General features: G+C 41.7%; 1 protein-coding gene across 1 annotated transcript in view; it reads right to left on the minus strand.

Annotated features, from left to right (window-relative positions):
• ube2d2 (ubiquitin-conjugating enzyme E2D 2 (UBC4/5 homolog, yeast)) overlaps window positions 1-20,221 on the minus strand; it is a 46,636-nt gene extending 26,415 nt beyond the window's left edge. The window contains exon 1 of the mRNA XM_060837158.1: window positions 19,932-20,221. Within this exon, the coding sequence (XP_060693141.1) occupies window positions 19,932-19,955 (24 nt within the window). The 5' untranslated portion in view covers window positions 19,956-20,221. The remainder of the gene's footprint in view (window positions 1-19,931) is intronic.
• Between the last annotated feature and the right edge of the window lie 1,847 nt (window positions 20,222-22,068).

Genomic DNA, 22,068 nt, shown 5'->3' on the forward strand with positions numbered 1-22,068 from the left:
ATGGTCTGGCGATGGAGTCGTCCAAGGACTTGCATGTCCTTGGTGGAGTGGGAGTTGAGCCCCCCACCTTTTCCTCCGCTACATCGATGACTGTATCGGCGCTGCCTCGTGCTCCCACGAGGAGTTGAACAGTTCATCCACTTTACCACACCTTCCACCCCGACCTCAAATGTACCTGGACCGTCTCAGACCCCTCTCTCCCCTTCCTAGACCTCTCCATTTCTATGTCGGGCGACCGTATCAACATTTACTATAAACTGACAGACTCTCACAGCGACCGAGACTACACCTCCTCCCACTCTGCCCCCTGTAAAAACACCATCCCATATTGCCAAATCCTTCATCTCCGCTGCATCTGTTCCCAGGAGGACCAGTTCCAATACCGAACAACCCAGATGGCCTCCTTCTTCAAAGACCGCAAATTCTCCCCACACGTGATCGACGATGCTCTCCACCGCATCTCCTCCGCTTCCCGCTCCTCCACCCTTGAGCCCCGTCCCTCCAATCGCCACCAGGACAGAACCCCAATGGTCCTCATCTACCACCCCACCAACCTCCATATACATCACATCATCCGTCGTCATTTCCGCCACCTCCAAACGGACCCCACCACCAGGGATATATTTCCCTCCCCTATCAGCGTTCTGAAAAGACCACTCCCTCCGTGATTCCCTCGTCAGGTCCACACCCCCCACCAACCCAACCTCCATCCAGGCACCTTCCCCTGCAATCGCAAGAAATGCAAAACTTGCACCCACACCTCCCCCCTTACTTCCCTCCAAGGCCCCAAGGGATCCTTCCATATCCGCCACAAACTCACCTGCACCTCCACACACATCATTTACTGCATCCGCTGCACCCAATGTGGCCTCCTCCATATTGGGGAGACAGGCCACCTACTTGCGGAACGTTTCAGAGAACACCTCTGGGACACGCGGACCAACCAACCCAACCACCCCGTGGCTCAACACTTCAACTCCCCTTCCCACTCCACCAAGGACATGCAAGTCCTTGGACTCCTCCATCACCAGACCAAAGCAACACGACAGCTGGAGGAAGAGCGTCTCATCTTCCGCCTAGGAACCCTCCAACCACAAGGGATGAACTCATTTCTCCAGTTTCCTCATTTCCCCTCCCCCCACCTTGTCTCAATCCCAACCCTTGAACTCAGCACCACCTTCCTAACCTGCAATCTTCTTCCTGACCTCTCCGCCTCCGCCCCCACCCTGGCCTATCACCCTCACCTTAACCTCTTTCCACCTATCACATCTCCAACGCCCATCCCCCAAGTCCCTCCTCCCTACCTTTTATCTTAGCCTGCTTGGCACACTCTCCTTATTCCTGAAGAAGGGCTCATGCCCAAAATGTCGATTGTCCTGCTCCTTGGATGCTGCCTGACCTGCTGCGCTTTTCCAGCAACACATTTTCAGCATCCATATCAGGTAAGTCAATGAACAACCTTATGTTTTGATGGAAGCCATTTATTTATACTACATGAGGGATGGAAATTAGTTTGGAGGGATTTAAGCATGCAAGAGTATGAACTTTAGACAAAACATTTTCAAGGACTCGCAAGGAAAGCAAACTTGAAACTGAATTCTAGTTTGCAAGGATGGTAGAGTCAAGAATGTGGGCTTGAGAAGACTGGAGACAGCAAAGTAAGAGAGGAAATGATTACATTATCAGCTAACATGGAGGCCAGGAACAGGAGTTGGCTGCCAACAGTTTAGTGGGAACAGGAAGTGAACCAGAAATGGCGACAAAGGGAAAATAGGTGAGAAACTAGGGGAATCTGAAATCAGGGAGGTACAGTAACTACTAGCAATATTAGCATAGTTATTCAGTCTTGCACCTGAGCCACTGCAGAGCGTTATCAAGGCTGTTATTCAACATCTTCAAAGCTGAGACAGACAGATTTTCAATGAGGAAGAGAATCAAAGCTTAACCGGCAAAAGGCAGGAAAGTCAGTTAAAAAGGATCAGATCAGCTATGATCTTACTGAATGACAGAAACAGACTCAAAGGGCTGAATAGCCTACTTCTGCTCCTCTGCCTTATGGTTATATCCTAGACAGAAGAGGGATAAAGTGTAAAAATTGTTTTTTTTTGGGGTGGGGAGCTTAGGAAATATAGTCAGTCATGGTTTACCAGATCAGTTTAATAAAGGATGCTACTTGTGGTGAGCCCTCTTGATTGCCCTCTTCACTTTGTATTCCACTATTTTTCACTTGATATGCTTGGGCACAAATGAGTTCAGCAGAACATTTAGTATAACCATAGACTCTGATTACAAGTTGCAGGAGAAATTCAAATTATAAAAAATAAAAATCTTCAAAAGTAGGTTGTACATAGAGATTTCAAACTTCTACTTCTGGACCAGATTAACTATTGCCAAACTGTTTGATGAAAGCCGCCTCAGTCTACTGGAAGAATCACATGATGTTAATCAATCTAGTTTCTAGTGTCAATGCCCCTACAGCACACAACCATTAATTTAGCTCTGACAAGGAAGTGATAAAAATCCTACTTAATGCAATAGGCAATAAACGGTGATCAAATTTCAATCTGTTGCATTATCTGGAAGTAGTATGATTGTGAAAGAGGAGGATGTTTAATTCCCAAGAACTAACATTAAATGCAAAGTAAGAGCTCTTGTGTAAAGAACCAGACGACAGATAAAGTCATCCCTTCAAAAAACTGAACTTACTAGCTTATAACTTAGTAATTAAATACCTAGCAAAAAAATAATCAGAATTGGGTAAGCATCATAAAAAGTAATGATTTCAGTGCTCAACTGCACCAAGAGAAGCATTTCTTTGGCTCTGGTTGAGGTCCAGAATTCACCATACCAAGTCATAGCATCACTGTGAAGCAGATGGGGAGAAGCATGCAGCCAGTCAGCATCAGTGAAGCAGACTAGGAAAGCAGACCTCCATGAGGTGGTCAGCAGCAGCGAGATGAAAACAAGAGGCAGTGTCCCTTCAAATGCTACCTGTCAAAGTGGGGCATCACAGGGAAACAGCAAGGTGATTGGTTGGTATTTATTCTGTGTTGCTTCATACAAGCTGAAGAGTACCTTGGGAAATTCACTAAATATTTAACATTCACAATTGATTAATTGAATTAAATAAAGATGACCGGCAGGGTTGTGTGTTCTAGTTATAGTATATGGAGGTGCAGAACGCTGGTGAAATCCACGGTGACCACCTCTGCAGCAAATGCTGGCCGCTTGAGGAATTGCAGCTTGGAAATCATGAGCTGGAGTTTGAACTGTGGACACTGACCTGGCTGAGGGGGGTGGGGGAGCAGAGATTACCAGGACACTGTCTCTTGAAAACCTAACACCGCTTAAATATGGTCCTCAGTTCGAAATAGGGAGGTGTGCTAGGTGTCCTTAGCTAGCACAGAACGAAGTATTGGGATCCAGAATTTAACTTTGGATGAGACTCAGCCAGTGCCGTTGTTCAAATAGGATGGTCCGCCTCCCAGCATGGACAACAACACGGCCTGCAGGGAGGATGACCAAGTTAAAGTGAATCAGTGACAGAATATTCAATAAGGTGGAGGAAAAAGAAATGTATTAGTAATAGGTGATCACAGAGCAATATTTGCTGTTTTTCCAGAGGACACATCCCACAGGTTGTGTTGCCTATCTTGTGCCAAAGCTCAGAACATCTCTTCTGCGTTGTAAGGTAACTTGGGAATAGGAGAAGAATCCATTTGGTACCAATGACACAGGTACCAGCAGGAAGGAGATTCTGAGGGATTACAAGCAGCTCGACACAAATTAGAAAGAACCATAATGGTATAAACACAATGGTAATGAAAACTGGCACGCAGTAAATGTGTAGCTCAAAGAACAGTGTGGGAGAAATGGGCTCTGCTGCCAATTCTAGGAAGAGTGAACTGTGTCCTGTGACACAGCCTTTATTTGAACCATGTTGGCACCAGCATCCTCACAAATCATTACTTGGGCTGCTGTTAAGGCTTTGGATGATTGGGTAGATTGATAGTGAGGAAGTTTACATTAAACAAAAATATCAAAAGGAAACAAGACAGCAGAGGTGAAGGTAGTGAAGAGGTGAATGATAATCAAAATGAGATAGAAAAAAGGCAGATAATAGAAGCAAAAGAATGTGTCAAAAATTAGAGTCAGAAGTAATTATAAATAACAACCATGAAATCTAAAAGCTGAATGTTCTTTACCTGAACATGCATGTTGCATTTTTATTTAGAAAAAAAAAGTTGCAAGAATAGAAATAAGCAAATACGACTGAAGAAATAGAAACAGGAGTTGACCATTCAGCTCCTGGAGCCCGCTCCATCATTCAATAAGATCATGGCTGATCAGACGTTCTTCATGTCCACTTTATTGCCCTTGCACTGTAACCCTTGATTTCTCTGTCCATCACTAGAGGATTTTGTAATATGTGGGTGCAGGGTGAATGGGACTGGGAACTTAACAGTCAACTGTATTCGATATTTTGAAAAATAGGCAATAAGGAATTGGAGTAGTCTTGTTAATAAATGAAGGCATCAGTAAAAGGTGAAGTGGTATAGGTGCAAATAACTGTAGTATGAAATCAGTGTTGAAATAAGGAATAGCAAGGGAAAGAAATTATAGGTGAACATCATTTATATAGGCCCCCAAAAGGATTGTCTCGCTGTAGAAGAGACCGGAAAACAGGAAATACTGGAAGCAAGAGTATTCTGACTGTTACTGATTATTTTAATTACATACTAACTGGACAAATCAGACACACATAGGTAACATGAGAGACTAACTTTTAGTATATATCAGGGATTGTTTCTTGAAGTGGTACTTAGTACATCCTACCCAGAAACAGGGAGTTTTCAATCTAGTTATGAGGAATGAGGGACAATTTTTTAAAAAATCACTCTTTGTTAAGGATCTATAGAGGATAGCAACTACATCTCAGTATAAATTCAAGTTCAGTTTGAGGAGGGTAACGCTGATTTGAAAGTGTCATTAAAGGCAAGAACTGAGGCATGAAGAAAGAGATTTTGAAGTTGGCTAGGAAAATTGGACTAAGGAAGTGGTCAGTCAATAAGCAGCAAACAAACATTTAAGTAGACATTCCAGAATGGCCAGTAAAATATTATTCTGATCAGGAAGGAAGAGTCAATGGGAAGGATGAACCACCTGTGGTTAACAAAAAGGTGGTCAAGGAGATTATCTAATCAAAACCGAAGGCATTCATAAATGGCAGGCCACAGGATTGGCAACTTTGCTTTAGGGTACCAGATGTCAAATGAGCTATTACGGAAAAAATTGAAGAAAGAAAATGGGCAAAAAAATAAAAGTATGAAGCAAAAGCTTCTAAGTTCATGTGAAAAACAAACAGCTGGAGTATGGGACCCTTGGAGATGTGACTGGGGAATTGATAACAGGGAATATGAAAATGCCATACAGACAATATAAACAGATACTTTGTCTTCCTAGTGGAGGGAGGGGGAGGTACTAAACATCTCAAAGATGACAGATAAGTAAGGTGCTAACAGAAGCAAGAGTCTTTAACAGTCTCTACCACAAATGACAAGATATTTGACAAAATAACTAAAGCAGTCGAAACATGGGGTGCTGGAAAAGCACAGCCAGTCAGGCAGCATCTGAAGAGCAGGAAAGTCAATGCTTCCAGCATGAGCTCTTCATCAGGAATGAATGAGTTGCAGAGGATGATGCGTTGTATGCAGAGGTGGGGGTGGGTCTGTCCTTGTTGCTGAGATACAATACGTCATCCTCTACCATTTCCGCCAGCTACAAATAGACCTCATCACCAGGGATATATTTCCCACCCACCCCTACGTGCGTTCCACTGAGACCTTTCCCTCCACAACTCCCTTGTTAGGTCCACACGCCCTCCACCAACCCACCCTCCACCTTCCCCTGCCACCACAAGTAGTGCAAAACATGCGCCTACACGTCCACTCCGCCAAGAACAATCAAGTCCTGGGCTTCCTCCACCAAATCCTAGTCATCTGACACTTGGAAGAAGAATGCCTTATGCTCTGCTTTGGGACCCTGCAACCACACGGGATCAATGTCAATTTCACCAGTTTCCTCATTTTCCCTCCACACACCTTATCCCAGGTTCAAGCCTCCAATGCAGTACTGACCCTTTTAACTGTCCATCTTCCTTTCCACCCTCCCATCCCCACCCTTCATCTACCAATCACATTCGCAGCTACTTTCCCCTCCTGCATCCAAGAGCTTTTGAAGAATGGCTCCAGAGATAGCAAAGTTTGAATGGCTGAAATGTTCCAGAATACACAGGATTCCAGTGATTAGAACACCTCTAATGTGATGTTGCTGTTGAAGGGAAAGTTGGAGACAAAACAGGAAACTTCAAACTAGCTAGCATTCCCCGAAAGATGATAGGCAGAGCCCATTTATAAAGAAAACAATAGCAGCACAATTTTAAAAAGCTTAATGCAATCAGAGTCAAACAACGTTGTAATAGAGAAATCATTTGACAAATTTGCTGGAATTCTTTGGAGGATAAAAAGCAGAGTTGCTAAAGGGGAAAACAAATGTATGACATTTGATAAGATGCCCCCATTCCACATATAAAGCAACTGCCCAAGATCTCTGTATTGGGGCAAACATTAGCATGGCTTGAGGATTGTTTATCACACTAAAGACAGTCAGAATTAAGAAGTCTTTTGCAGTTCAGAAAGACAGCTCGAATCTCAGTATTTGCCATCTACGTGCATGACTTTGAAGAGGGACCACAGTCTAATCAATTCAAATTTGTGGATACTAAAATAGATGGGAGGGAATATTGTGATGAGATAAGGGATCTGCAAGGGGATATGGATAGGGTGAGCAAGCAAAAATATGGCAGATAGAATACATGAAAGAGAAGTTATACACTGAGGAAAAATTAAAAGGCAGACTCTTATTTTAATGGAAACAAACTTCAAAAAAATTCATCAGGAATTGGTGATATTGTACAGAAAACAAAGCCAGCATGGAGATGCAGCAAGTAAATATGAAAGCAGTGGAAACTTGGCCTTCATTACTTGGACATTGAAATTTAAAAATAGAGTTGTCTTTTTAATACTGTACACTGTGGCACACTTGGAGTACTGTCGCCCCCATATTTAATGGGGAATTACTGGCTTGGGAGGTCTTTCAAAAACAGATTTATTAAGCTGATTCCTGGGAAGAAAAGGTTGATTTTTAAAAAGGCCTTTATTTATTGGAATTTATAACAAGGGGTGATCTTTTTGAAATATCCAAGACTCCAATTTTGACAAGGTTGATTGAGAAAATATTTTACTTGAGGGAATCTCGACTACACCAATTACAAAAGTGAGGGAATATTGATTTTAAAGAGATGATGTGAGGGAACTTCTCTCAGAGGGTAGTAAACGCCTGGTATCTTCTAACCCACAGAGAGTTGCAGAAGCTAGATTAAAATATTAAAGAGGAGGTAGGTAGAGTTTAGAAATTGAGGAGTTAGAGTTACAAGGAGCTGACATGATAGAGTTGAAGCCTGGGCCAAACCAACCACGATCTTACAAGGCTCAAGGTGATGAATGCCCTACCCCACTTTTTCTTTTTATGTTCTTATCCCAACTCATGACATAAGTGCAATTATATGCAAGAGTAGTACTGATTGGTGTGTTGACCTACCTCATCAAGTCTCAGAACACAGGAGGTCACTCGCGCCAATGATGGCTGCGCTGGCTCTTAGAGGGAACTATCCAATTGGTTCCACTGCCCTGCTCTTCCTCCATGTCCCTATATTGCCCCCTTAGGCAAATCCATTCTCTTCTGAAACTTATATAGAATCTTCTTTCCTCACTCTCTCAGGCAGCATATTCCATGTACTTGCTGTATAAAGAAAACATCACATTTTTCTCTCACCACCAAACCCCAAGGATTCTTTTGCTAATCACCTTAACTGTATCTGCTAGTTCATATTCCATTAAAACTTTCAGTTTTGAGCTACTCTATTTGGCCTTCCTGTGAACTTCACTCTAACGAAGAATTCTCTTCTTAGTTGATAAAAATGACATAGTCTATGTTAGCCAAATCTCAATGTTTCTTTCTTTGCACAGGGGAAAAATTGCTTATTTGAACAAACTGAACTGCAGTTTTAACTTTTGATTTCAGCAACCAGGCCTCTCCCTTCTCACAGCTCAGCCCTCAATATATATCAAGTGGCTTTTTTTTTAATTTTCAGGTGTTTCATCATTCACATTAACTCTTATTAGGTCACAGAGGTCATTACTGTTACAAAGTAATATTACCTTTTGTATTTATGCTGACTTGTGCATTGTTTGGACTCGGATGCAGAATTGGAAGTATAATTATCAACTGCCCATTCAACGTAAGCCACAACACAAGGAAAACATTAACTTCCTAGATACCACAGCAGATAAACTGGCACAACAAAAGCAGCCTAAGTTTGCAAATTTTATTTTTCCAAAGCAGCTGACAGAAACTTGTGCATTAAAATAAGCCATCACCCTAAACACACCTTCCAGCCCAATAAGCTCATATATACAAAAGTTTGACATTCAACCCTCCCAGCCTCCACTTCTCATAAGATCATGGTTGATCTGTGACCTGATTTCTAGACTGCCATGTACCCTTCTTGACCTTCGATTCCCTTCTCTAAGAATCTACCTCTAGCTTAAAAATATTTCATTTTTCCTGCCTCCACTACCACCTGAAGCAAAGTTTAAAGTATCATAGCCCTCAAGAAAAAATTTACATATGTCCTAAAAGGGAAACGTTTTCCTTTTTAAAAAAGAACATCCCTTTGTTCTGGACTCCAAAGGAAATATATTTTCCTGATCCTCCTTGTCAAGGCCATTCAGAATCTTGTATGCTTCAAATCATCCATCACTAACATTCTATTTCAATCTATCCTCAAAACAACCCACTCATTGCAGATATCAAACTGCTAACCTCCTTTGAACTAGACTAAAACTGCACACATTTGAAACATGGTTTTACTAATATGCTGTGCAATTGAAACATGGTGTCCTTACTTTCACATTCATTTGGCTCTTGACAACCTGTAAGTGTCACAGATCTTAGTATCAGATTTAAAATTTAACAATTGACAAAAAGTTTATTGCAATACAACTGACATATCACCCAAACCACCTCCCAACTCCTAAACACATGAACCAAGATACCACATTCATTTGTAAATTAATTATTTTAGGAATTTCATGTACTCCTTATTCCTAGTTTGCCGAGTGGTCCTTTATTCACAAGTTTTAAATTGTTCTCTTTTTGCAACCTCTCCATTCCAGTCCAGCTTCAACAGGGAGATTGTCACCTCACTAAAACAGCTCTTCCCTCCTTTGGCAGGATACCTACTCCAAGCCCCAACAAATTAGCTATGGCAGCCCCGATCAACTCTCATTGCTCATCCAAAAAAAATGCCAATTCTCTTACTTGAAGGTGAAATCTCATCCTTTTCTTCCATTCACATGATAAAGAAATGGTTTTTCTGAGAGTTAATTATCCAGCAGGCTGACCAGAATGTTGTGAAGGACTTGAGGGCAGGTTCACCTACCACCTCTAATGTATTTGAAACACCTACGCACACCGAACAGATTAACTTTTTAAAAAAATTCTATGGCTACATTTAAAATCTCACAGCTTAAGTCAATTGGTGCATAAATGTTAGTGCCCTATATAATAAAAGTGTAACTTGTTCTATCCTTCTCTCATAACCAAACTTATGCAATTTCTTTTTAATTAGCAGGGAAATCGTAATGCTGAGTATGTTCAAGTTGAATTTCAGTTAAGATTATTATCGCTTTCCTTAAATGGGAATACATCAAAGCACAATCATAAACCATTACCCTAAAAGGATCATTGGTGAAGACAAACATTTTCAAATGGCTTTGGTACATGCATCCTGATTTATTTTTACATCAAGTATATCTTTGAGGAAAAAGGGCAAAAGTAAAAATCAATTTTCTCATTAGTTTTTCTGAAGCAATTCTTTATCTACAACTTGCATAGTTCACAAAATAGACCAATGAAAGGAAGGCTTTTGCACAAATTGACATATCCCATTTACGCAAACAGCTCTTCTACACAAAGTGAAATAGAACAGATTGTATTCAACAACTGCTTGGTACATTTGGTTTTTTTTTTCTGCATATACCTAAACTACACATTTGCAGCACTCCATTGGCAGTTAACTGCTCAACTAGAAGGCAATTACCTTAACATGCAGTGAGCTCAAATCCACCTGAGTAAAAAGGGTTACCATTAACCGAAGCAAGTATGCATTTAGGGCTCTGACGTGTCTGCATGTGGTTATGAGATACCACAGAACAGCTGCCAACATACATACCAAACAGATCATCATGTGCTTTTGCACATGTGACACTTGGAGAGCATTTCAGTCTTGGAATTCTTCACTTCTATTCTCAACTGCTTCTTTGAACACACCACAAAGATTACATATCAATACTTTACATCAATACATCAAATATCAATGTTACATCTCTAACTTAAAGCATCCCAGCACATTTCAAAGCACAATCAAACAAACCATCCAGACAAGGAACTATTACAATCGGATGACCAGAGCTTAAGAGCCCAAGGAGCTATAGGTATAGCTACCAATAGTGAAACAGTAAAAGTTCAGGGGCAGTTGCAGGATGAGAAGATATTTGAGAGCAGGGGCAAGGCCACAGAGGGAATTGAAAACAAAGATGACACTTTACAACAATGTTCCTTCACTGGACATCATTTAATGCTTAGTGTGCTTTATAAAGTGAATTCTTATACCTCCAACTAATCTTGCGCAACCTTTTCAAATTCTCATTCCTGGAGAAAAGTTTAAAAATGCTAACTTCTTCAGGTCACTGAATGGAACGATTTGTTTTTGGCAAGGGTAGGATGAAACAACTGAAAATACAGCTATCCCTATGACACCTTACACAATTCAAATTCTAATAGGTTTCATTTATGTTGCACTTTCTATTGCATTTTTATACAATCATTTGTGAAAATGCAATAAAATAAAATACAACACACTGACTTCCATAACTAGACATCAAATATATTCCAGAAAGCCCAATAAAGGAAGTATTAAAGACATCGGACAGCACTGATTCATATGATGCCAGGGATGAAAAAAATTACGACAGGATATTTTGGCTATTCCCACCCCAGCCAAAAAAGGTCAATAGACAATAGGTGCAGGAGTAGGCCATTCTGCCCTTCGAGCCTGCACCAGCATTCAATATGATCATGGCTGATCATCCTTAATCAGTATCCTGTTCCTGCCTTATCTCTATAACCCTTGATTCTACAATCCTTGAGAGCTTTATCCAACTCTTTCTTAAATGAATCCAGAGACTGAGCCTCCACTGCCCTCTGAGGCAGAGTATTCCACACAGCCACCACTCTCTGGGCGAAAAAGTTTCTCCTCATCCCGGTCCTAAATGGTCTACCCCGTATTTTTAAGCTGTGCCCTCTGGTTCGGCACTCACCCATCAGTGGAAACAGGTTTCCTGCCTCCAGAGTGTCCCAATCCCTTAATAAAAAGGTCAGAAATTTTTAAGTTACAGTATTGTTTGATATGATGAAACGTTTCTTATCCCAAACCAGAACAATGGAGGATATTCAATTCAAAATGTTCACCGAAACGTTTTAAAAGAGATGGCTAGTTCAGGAAGTTATTAAAAACTTGGAATGCTTTATGAAAGAGTGGTTCAGCCAAACATATTGCATTTTTAAACTGGAAGGTGAGTGGTAATATTATGCAGAGAAAAGCCAGCTTGAAGAAATTAGTTTTGAAGTTTGCTAGCACACAAGGGAACCAAAGCAGTGCTTTAAACAAATAGGGCTTAAGCACATGTCACATGTTTAACCAGGAGCAAAAAAATAAACACGGATGAGTGTTTTGGGACTTCAGAATATATCTGTCTTTGCAACTGGAAAGTTACAAGTCTGGTGTCTACGATATAATGGATCAAAGTTAAAGACGATGCTCCCTTTAAATGATATGTGAGATTACACAGTAACTTTAAATGTCTGGAAAGCCACAGAAGTTCTTCCCTTGTAACTGTTGCATATGCATATGAAAACATTTAGAGGTCTGACACAAAGAAATTGAGTACCCAGGTACTTAAAAACAGTTAATATTGTTTAAAAATTAAAACCAATAGTGCAACTATGAAAAAGCCAAAGAACTTGAATGATGTGTAGCTGGATTTCAGGCTTTCAAAAAGGGAAATATATAAACATGAGAAAAAAAAATTACTAAACTACAAGGCCAAGAGTGGAGAAAATTGGATGAGCTAGTCTTACTCAAAGATAGTTGGCTGATAGTCAATGGGATGGATGCCTTCCTGCATTTCAACACTGCAGAAACCTCGCATCCTTATTTCATTAGAGTTTCAGGACATCTTTCCTTGGTCTAAAGTATTAAAAACATACAAAATTAAGTTAGAGGAAAAACAAAAACTTTGAACTGTCAATCCTGCATTTAAGTAGAACATCTGAATACTTGTCAAATGCAAGATCAACTTAAAACATCAATGCTCTGAACAGCAAGTCACAAAACATTTGTTTGCATTTTCAGCAAAATAAAGTGTTGATGCAAGGGGAAAATTGCTTTCCAAACCTGCCAATAATCTGTACTCACATGAAAAGAGCATACTAAGTTCGATTTAAAGACATTCACACACAAGTCAGCTGAACAAATCACCTTTCTTTCTCTCATGACATTACTACTTCATATTCTGGACAGAAAGGCCATTGAAAGTCCAATCAGCAGTACGAGAATGCACTGGGTACAGGTGGTTTTTTTGGTAAGATCTGAAAGAGACCAGAACTAGATCCTGCTACTGCCCAAAGTAATGACTAACTTCAAACCACCCCCCCCCCCCCCCAACCAAAAAAGATTTTAAAAAAGCATGATTTCATCAAGGATGGAAAATTGGCAAGAAGAAAAATAATCAGCCACCCTTTTCATTATGAAAACTGGGTTGAAGAAACAGCCAACTGATCTGACAGCTTGCTTTCTATCCCCAAAGATGAAAACCACTCTATAAAATGTGATCTATGTGGCAATTGTTTAGACCAAATGTATACCTTTAACAAAGTTTCTCAAAGTGACTCAGAACCGCAATAGCATTTTAGATTATATTTGGCATCAGGTAAGACCCCTCAGTATGGTTATAAATTCCAGTCTTTGGAAAACAATCCACTCTAAGCAAATGAGACATCCAAACAGCAATTTCAATACAGTTTTTGTCATTAATACAGGCAAGTTGCCTATGCCCAATGATAATGAGTATTTCTAGAATCAAGAGTTCATGCATGGATCCAACTGATTAGAGACAACATGGAAGCAGGAGCAAGTCAATTCACCTGCATTTGATGCAATTCTGATTAAACCACTGGACTTCAGTACAACCACAGCAAATTCCAGATCAAAGAAGGATACATTACCTTGAGGTGTAAACCTTACGTGAACAGCAAAATCTAAGATTCATGGCTTACAACTTCATTTACATTCCAGGTGGTCTCAAATCCACAAATCATGAATACAGCTTTTCTTGTAAACAGGGAGCATCTGACTATATTGGCATTAAAGCAAACTTGAGATGGTTGAACTTTAACTCAATTTCCACAATAAATAAGCACCTTGGAAGCTTCAAAAGTAGTTTTCCCAAAGTAACAATCTTCTCCACAACTTGCAGAACAACAACTGGGTGGCAAGTAAAAAGTGATTAGGTACAAAGTGTGGTTTGATCCTGACCTTCAATGAAACACTTTAGCAAATATTTTCACACAACTGCACAATTTTCTGATATTTCAGCAAACTTTGGAATTAAAGTGAGGAACTCTCTTCATGAATGTAGAAATGTTGCATATTGCAGAAAAGATTACCTTCCCACGTCATTTTCTAGGCACGGTTTTCAATTTCAAGAGTTAACAAGAGGCTCAATAAGTATGCAAGTACCACTAATTACACTTCCAAAAATCTAGATGCCGAACATCACAACTACAGTAGGAAATCAGTAATAGAAACTTGGTATTAAGTTCACCAAGCACACAGGTAACCTTTTCATATCAGACGAACTTTCAGAATTAAAATGGATAGTGCAAAACTTTTAATTTCCGCTTTCACAACTATTTGCAGTGGCTGATATTAAGGCATAGTGCAACAGGTATCATTAGCTCGTGATTACCTCATTTCAAGAGGTTTTGACAAAAACAAGCTTTAAACTGCAAGTATACAAACACTGCAGAGCCTGGACTCTCACGCCGAGAGTGATATGTCTTTCCCAATATCTACATATTCTTAATTGGCTTTCAGCAAAATATGAACCATTATCATCCTCCTCATTTGCAAGATTCCCCAGGATCTTACCATTAAGTGTTTTGGGATGAAGTCAATTAAGCTTTCCAATAATGAGACTTTTAAAAAGGAAAAATGTTATAATTAAGTCAGTAAAATTTCAGAAACTATATAGGAATAAACCCTTGAAAAAAAAAGGGTTGTTTAACTATAGAGTCAGATGCACAGCATGTAAACAGACCTTTCGGTCCAACTTTGCATGCCAACCAAACACCCTAAATTAATCTAGTCACATTTGCCAGCACTTAGCCCAAATCCCACTAAACCCTTCCTATTCATATACCCATTCAGATCCGTTTTAAATGCTGCAATTGTACCAGTGTCCATCACTTCCTCTGGCAGCTCATTCCATACACGCACCACCCTCTTTTCACCCAATGAAATAGTTGCCCCTTAAATCTTTCCCCTCACCCTAAATCTATGACTTCTATTTCTGGACTACCAGCCCAGGAAAAAGACTTTTCTATTTATCCTACGCATACCCCTCATGATTTTATAAACCTGTAAGCTCACCGCTCAGCTTCCGACACTCCAGGGAAGATGACCCTAGTCTATTCAGCCTCTCCCTGTAGCTCAAACCCACCAACCCTGGCAACATGCTTATAAACCTTTTCTGTACTCTTTCAAGTTTCATAACATCCTTCCAATATGAGGGAGACCAGAAATGCATGCAGTATTCCAAAAGTGACCTTTACAATATCCTGTAAAACAACGACATGACCTCTCAACTCCTATACTCAATGCTCTGACCAAAAAGGAAAGCAGACCCAATACCTTCACTATCCTATCTACCTGCAACTCCACTTTCAAGGAACTATGAACCTGCAACCCAAGGTGTCTTTGTTCAGCAGCATTCCTTGGACCTTACCATTAAGTGTATAAGTCCTGCCTGATTTGCCTTGCCAAAATGCAGCATCTCACATTTATCTGAATTAAACTCCATCCGATCAAGATTCCCACTGTAATCTAAGGGTAATCTTCTTTGCTATCCACTACACCTCCAATTTTGGTGTCATCTGCAAACTTACTAACTATACGTATGCTCACATCCAAAATTGTTTACACAGATGTTCTTTCCACCTGCTTTTTAACAACACCCCCAAGAAACTCATCAGGCTGATCCAATGGGTATGAAGTGATCTGTAATGCGGCTACTAGAAATATAATTGGTAGCCGACTTGTAAATGAAAGGTCGTTAATTTCAACATGTCATTCCCAGGTGGGTGCAGATTATTGGCAGGTTTGGACAACATTTACTCCCTTGGATTAGCACTTCATGTTTGATTTTTCACCAATAATTTTCAAACGTGTACCATTCAAGAACATTGAAATTTTAAGTACGACTTGCTTTTGAGTTTGACAACCATACAGATGTGAATTTTAGATGTTGAATTAACAGCAAGGCAGATTTTTTTAAAGTTAGAAATCAACAGGTGAGAAATAAATCAGAATAACATGTAGAAAGTAAACAACTTGGGGCAGGTGGAGACTACCAGACTTGATAGGCCAAATGGTCAGCTTCATATCTTGAACACCTGAGTGGTTACAATCACCTCAAAAGAACAATACATTTCCAAATTCAACTTGTTAAATTTTGCAAACTATCATTACCTTACACAGGTTGTATTAATCTCAGGAACATACAGCACCAGATTCCAAGTGCTCTGTAATACACTTACAACAAGGACATGAAACAATGTCAATTAGAACCTGTGGTACATCAGAATGTCTCTAACAGTTGAAAGGAACAAGAATGTGTCATTTGAGTGAAGCACATGATGCTGTTGCACACTGTTCTAAAAAATGTGTAGACAAAATCTAGTTTTAACTATAATAGCAAGTATTTTTAAAACACTGCAAATAAATACACTTCATCTGTTAACTAAACTCCAAAAAGGTGGCTACAGCGCTAACTGCTTTTGTAATAAGAATTTTTACACTGCAACACTTCATAGGTGTTAGACAAAAATCCAACACTGAATCACAAGAGGACATTAAGACAGGCAATCAAAATATTTGTTTGAATTAACCTCTGAACAAGTACCTGACAGGGGCAGAGAAGAGACATGGGGGGGTGCGCCAATTTAGGAGCTTATGATCTTTACAGCTTCAGAGAAAGCAGCCAATTGATGTGAAAAAGCGAAGATGCAAATTTGAAAAATATTTCAGTTGATTGACTGAAAGAATTTGCAGAGATGTGGAGAGGTACAGGAATTTGAACTAGAGGAGATTTTTAAAATCTGTGACATTGCTACCCAAGGATACATCAGCAAGTACAGGGTGATGGGTGAATGGGGTCAGATGTAAAAATGAACACAATTTCAAAATATGTACTGTTTCTGTGAGTACTGAATACATCCATGAATTAGTGAGACAAATGTCAAAGCAACATACAAATCAGAAAATATCACTAGTTCCTTTGGTCAGCTTGCAAGGACTGGGAAATACATATCACAGCATCCATCATTACTTGGAGAACAATTCGAGTTAGGTTAGAAACCAATTTTCCTGATACATAAACCAGCTCCCTCTGACTCCCTTGTAGGTCATTCCATCTACTTTGTAACCTAGCACAAACAAAACCGTTGCAAGGCACCATGTACCCCAACCCAAGCTTAAGATTATGCTTACGTGTGCAAGAACCTGCAACTTTGTTAAATGTTTTGGAGTCCGTCATCAAAGGATCTTCAACAGAAAAGACGGTCAGATTACCTCAGCGCTTGCAGAGTAAACAATTCCAGCTTCAACAGTTTCCTGTGGAAACTCAGGTGTCTAATCACTACTACTAATTTAGCTGTCTTTTACTGCACCATTCCTAAAGCATACTTGCCTTCAGGGAAAACAAAAGTCCAGAATTCTTTAATGGTCAGAGTATTGAGTTTGGGAGTTGGGAGGTCACGTTGCACCGTGCAGGACATGGTTAGGCTACTTTTGGAATATTGCATGTAATTCTGGTCTCCTTCCTATTGAAAGGATGCTCAAACTTGAAAGGGTTCAGAAAAGATTTGCAAGGATGTTGCCATGGTTGGAGGATTTGAGGGAGAGGTTGAATAGGCTGGGGTTGTTTTCCCTGGAGCATTAGAGGCGGAGGGTGGATCTCAGAGGTTTATAAAATCTGAGGGGCATGGATAGGATAAATAGACAAAGTATTTTGCCTGGGTTGGGAGGAGTCCAGAACTAGAGGGCATAGGTTTAGGGTTAGAGGGGAAAGATAGAAGAGAAACTTTTTCATGAAAAGGGTGGAACGTGTACAGACTGAGCTGCCAGAGGAAGTGGTGGAGGCTAGTACGATTGTAACATTTTAAAAGCATCTGGATGGGTATATGAATAGCAAGGTTTTGGAGGGATATGGACCCTGGCAGGTGAGACTAAATTGAGTTGGGATATCTGATCAGCATGGACGAGTTGGACCAAAGGGTCTGTTTCCCTTCTAAGAGTCTCCATGACTACAAATGCAATTGAAGCAGAAACAACATGTTTTCTTATAAAGCAAATGAACACAACAGCTTGACTTTGAAATTAGGTTGCAACAAAAGATTTTTAAAAAGTGATTAACATTGCACATATGATCTTGACGAATAACATGACAAATCACAGCAAAGTATGACCTCATGGAGTGTAACAAAAGTTGACTAATTCCAAAAACAATTTATTAAAAATCAAAGAATTTGCTCAACATACCGACTTTAAAGTAATAAAGCATGCCATAGTGCTTCATACGCACACTATTAGCCAAAAGCTACATCAAGTAGTGCAGAGGTTATTGAAGGGAAATTTTAAGATTCCACAGACCTGAAACATTAGTTGTCAATGTTGGAGCAAGATAAAAATCAGGGATGCACAAGAATACAGAATGAAAGTAATTCAGAGTTCTCAAAAGAATTGTATGGATAGGAAGGGTCAAGCCATGAGACTTAAATGCAAAGATGAACAATAAATTCAAGGCACTGCTTGCTAGTTAATACAGGTAAGTGGTGCTATATGCCAAAATATTTAAGAACTAGTTTTAAAAAAGTAATTGAGAAACTTTTGATTAATTGAACAATTGCAACCCATGTTAAGTGACGTCAAAGACTCGATATATCCAGATTTTAAAGAAATAGTTGACTATTCATAAAGAGCTCCCACAGGACATAACCCAAATCAAGGATGTCACATTTTAAAGTTTTCATTGCAGTCATTATGTACTTGAAGGTCATTTGACCCAAAAATCAGAAAACTTTTCAAAGTAAACAGACTTAAAGACAAACAAATAGATTAACATAAGAAACCAGTGTAATAAGATGATCAAAATTTACCACATAAATGAGAATCTTAAAAACAAATGCCAACTTGCACAATTACAAAATGCCAATTATGAATACACAACTCATCACTAATCAGATTCAAGTAAAAATAACGAAATCAAGCTTTCAGAAATCTTATGCTTCGTTACTGTGGATAATGGAAGTAACGACAACAATACATTAACTGTAAATTAAACGTGATCCAAGTTTTTCTTTCGTACTAATTCTTCGCTAAGAGAAAGACAGATCAAAAGACTCAGATTCACCAATGAAAACTAGCAAATCCAACGCCAATCCACACGCTCTGTGCAATCAATAGAAACATCTTCTCATCTTTAGTTACATAAAAAAAACTCATCCTATTATTCATTAAAAAGTTACAGTTATTGCTTCCAGTTCCTACTCATCAACTGAGACAGCGAGGACGGAGATGGGATTTTGATTTCTGCTTTTCGGAGAGGAATCTAATAGAGAATACAAACAGCGCACATGGAAACAGGATGCAAGAAACCAACTTCCAGAGTAAGAACACCGAGGGAGAAAAAAATGGGCGCCCCAGGGTCTTAGGTCCTCCAGCATCGCCCTGGGCTTGTGTGAAGAAACGCAGTAGGCCCGGGACTGGTCAATCGGACCCGGAGACAAACTCCCGCTGCGACCCGAGGCCCAGCTCCGGTGCTGGGGGTGACTCTGACATTACGGCGCGACCCACTACCCCCGATGGGAACCGCACGGCCAGCCGCCGACCACCCCCACCTTCCCCCGGTCCCCACCTGGGTGGTGGCCGGGCCCCCCGCCACTTCCTCCTGAACCCCCTAGGGCGTGGGAGTGAGAAAGGAAGCGCCTGGGGGGGGGGGGGGGGGGGGCGACCTGCCTCCCTCCCTCCGCCTCGCTACCGCCGCCCGCAAGCTGCACATAACCGAACCGTTGAACGGGCACCTTCCCCCCCCCCCCCCCCCAACAACAAAAAGATAACCCATAGCCCCCCTCCTCCACTCGGGTACACTGCGGCCTGGCATTGAGGCCTGGTCTCCCCCCCCCAAACCACAGGCCTCAGAGCAAATGGCGGTCGGGGGAGGGGGGGAGAAAGAGAAGGAAACAATCGGATGGCGAGGATAGAGGATGGTCGGCCGGGCCCTGCGGTCGGGAAGGTGGTGGCGAGCAGGAAAGGAGGGGGTAACGTCTTGAATAGAAACAACCGAGAGCTGTATAGAGAGAGAGAGAGAGAGACAATGAACGGCGGGTGTGGGTGCCGCTTCCCCCATTACCTTGTGGATTCTTTTGAGAGCCATGTTAGGAGTGCCGGGCCGTTAGCTGTGATTATCGGGCTGCGCTGGACTACACTGGAGTGCAAATGGGCTGTGCGGTGCTGGGGTCTGCTCTGGTTAGATTTCGGGCCAGGCCTGGGGGCAGGGGCTGTGTTTGCTGTGCTGGCCCACTCCCTCTCTGTGTATGTGTGTGCTGCTGCTCAGAGCCGGGTTTAAAGGCGAACCCGGAAAAGCCGCCGAGTCCGCTCGGAGACACCGAGAAAATAGAAGGAAAGGACCGGCCGCTTTAAAGTAGTCCCCGTGTATCCGTCCGCCAGCTGCAGGGGGAGGCGCTGCCGAGGGGGGGAAACGACACTCATTTCCACACACACACCAGTCACCCACCCCCGCCCTTTCCCTCTCTTTTCAGACACCGCCTGCCCACCCTCCTGGATTTTATGTGAATTGTGTGTGTGTGTGTGTGACATTTCCCAATACAGCTACACGACCACCCCCCCCCGCCTTTTTGAAGCAGCTCCCCCCCTTGTCCCTCTGGAAAAGGAAGTCAGCGGCGGAGCCACACCGAGGGAGGTGATGCGGCTCGATTGTCTCCGAGCTCTCGCGAGCGCTGGACGCTGCGCCCCCTCCTCCAGCAGCACGCAGGCGCAGTCAGGGTCGGCGGCTGGAGTCGAAGAGGGACAACCCACCCGCGGCAGGTTCACCCCGAGCGGGTCAGTGTCCCTGGGGAGTGAGTGAGGGTCATCACTGGGCTCACTCTGAGAGGGTCAGTGTCCCTCGGGAGAGTGAGTGAGGGTCATCACTGGGCTCACTCTGAGAGGGTCAGTGTCACTGGGGAGTGAGTGAGGGTCATCACTGGGTTCACCCCAAGGGGGTCAGTGTCCCTGGGGAGTGAGTGAGGGTCATCACTGGGTTCACTCTGAACAGGTCAGTGTCCCTGGGGAGTGAGTGAGGGTCATCACTGGGTTCACTCTGAGAGGGTCAGTGTCCCTCTGGAGAGTGAGTGAGGGTCAGTGTCCCTGGGGAGGGAGGAAGTGAGTGAGGGTCATCACGGGGTTTGCTCTGAGAGGGCCAGTGTGCCTGTGGAGTGAGTGAGGGTTTCACTGGGTTCACTCTGAACAGGTCAATGTCCCCGGGGTGTGAGAAGAGTCAGCAGTAGATTCACTCCGAAAGAGTTAATCTCTTCGGTGATTAATAATCTAATGGGTTTATTTTGAAACCACAAGCGTTTGGAGTCCCCTCCTTCCTCAGGCAGTTAGTGAGAGAGAGTACATCAGACTCAGAAGGTTGTCAGGATATGTAAGATTACTCAGTATGGGTTCATCTTACCCTGGGGTGTGAGCATCAGCAATGGGGCACATCATGTAGTTCTGGGACCATCTTTGCTTGGTGTCAGTCTGTCTCGTCTTGTGAGTGAGAAGCAGGAACTGCAATTACTGTGAATCTCTCTTTCTCCGGATGAGAGCTGCAGCAGTTCTCAGTGTAACTCCATCAGCCTGAGAAGTGAGGACTAGAACCAGCTTCATTCAGTGTGCTGCTCATGACTGTCACAGTTTTCTACTTCATGGAACAGCTATCAATTCATTTTGCAAGGATTGGCAAAGTTCGTAAAACCTGGGCAGGCAATGTGATGCTTTAGCTGCACAAAAGTAGTTTGTCAAGTAGTCATATTCACGGATCTGTAAATAAGATTTTGGCATCTATTGAATGATGCTTGGCAATTTTGGCTAATGAATACTCATCAGCAAATTAGAAACTGGTAAAATTAAGGGTAGCCTTGATCAGACTTCAGTGTCGAAAAGTGATGCTGGAAAAGCACAGGCAGTCAGGCAGCATCATCAGGAAAGAGCTGATGCTGGAAACGTCGACTCTCCTACTCCTTGGATGCTGCCTAACAGCCTGTGCTTTTCCAGCACCAAACTTTTCGACTCTGATCTCCAGCACCTGTCGTCCTCACTTTCTCCTCCTTAGTCAGACTTCAGGAATGCGTAACTTGTTATTGTAAGCACAATTTTAACTGTGTAAATAAATATGCAACCAATGCAGATTGTATCAATTAATGAATACCTAAGTTAATTTTTTCACAACTTATTTGTAAAGATTGGCTTTTGCTTTCATAAAATGATACTGTTTATTTGTT

This window comes from Hemiscyllium ocellatum, chromosome 16 (assembly GCF_020745735.1).
Source record: "Hemiscyllium ocellatum isolate sHemOce1 chromosome 16, sHemOce1.pat.X.cur, whole genome shotgun sequence".
Classification (NCBI taxonomy): domain Eukaryota; kingdom Metazoa; phylum Chordata; class Chondrichthyes; order Orectolobiformes; family Hemiscylliidae; genus Hemiscyllium; species Hemiscyllium ocellatum.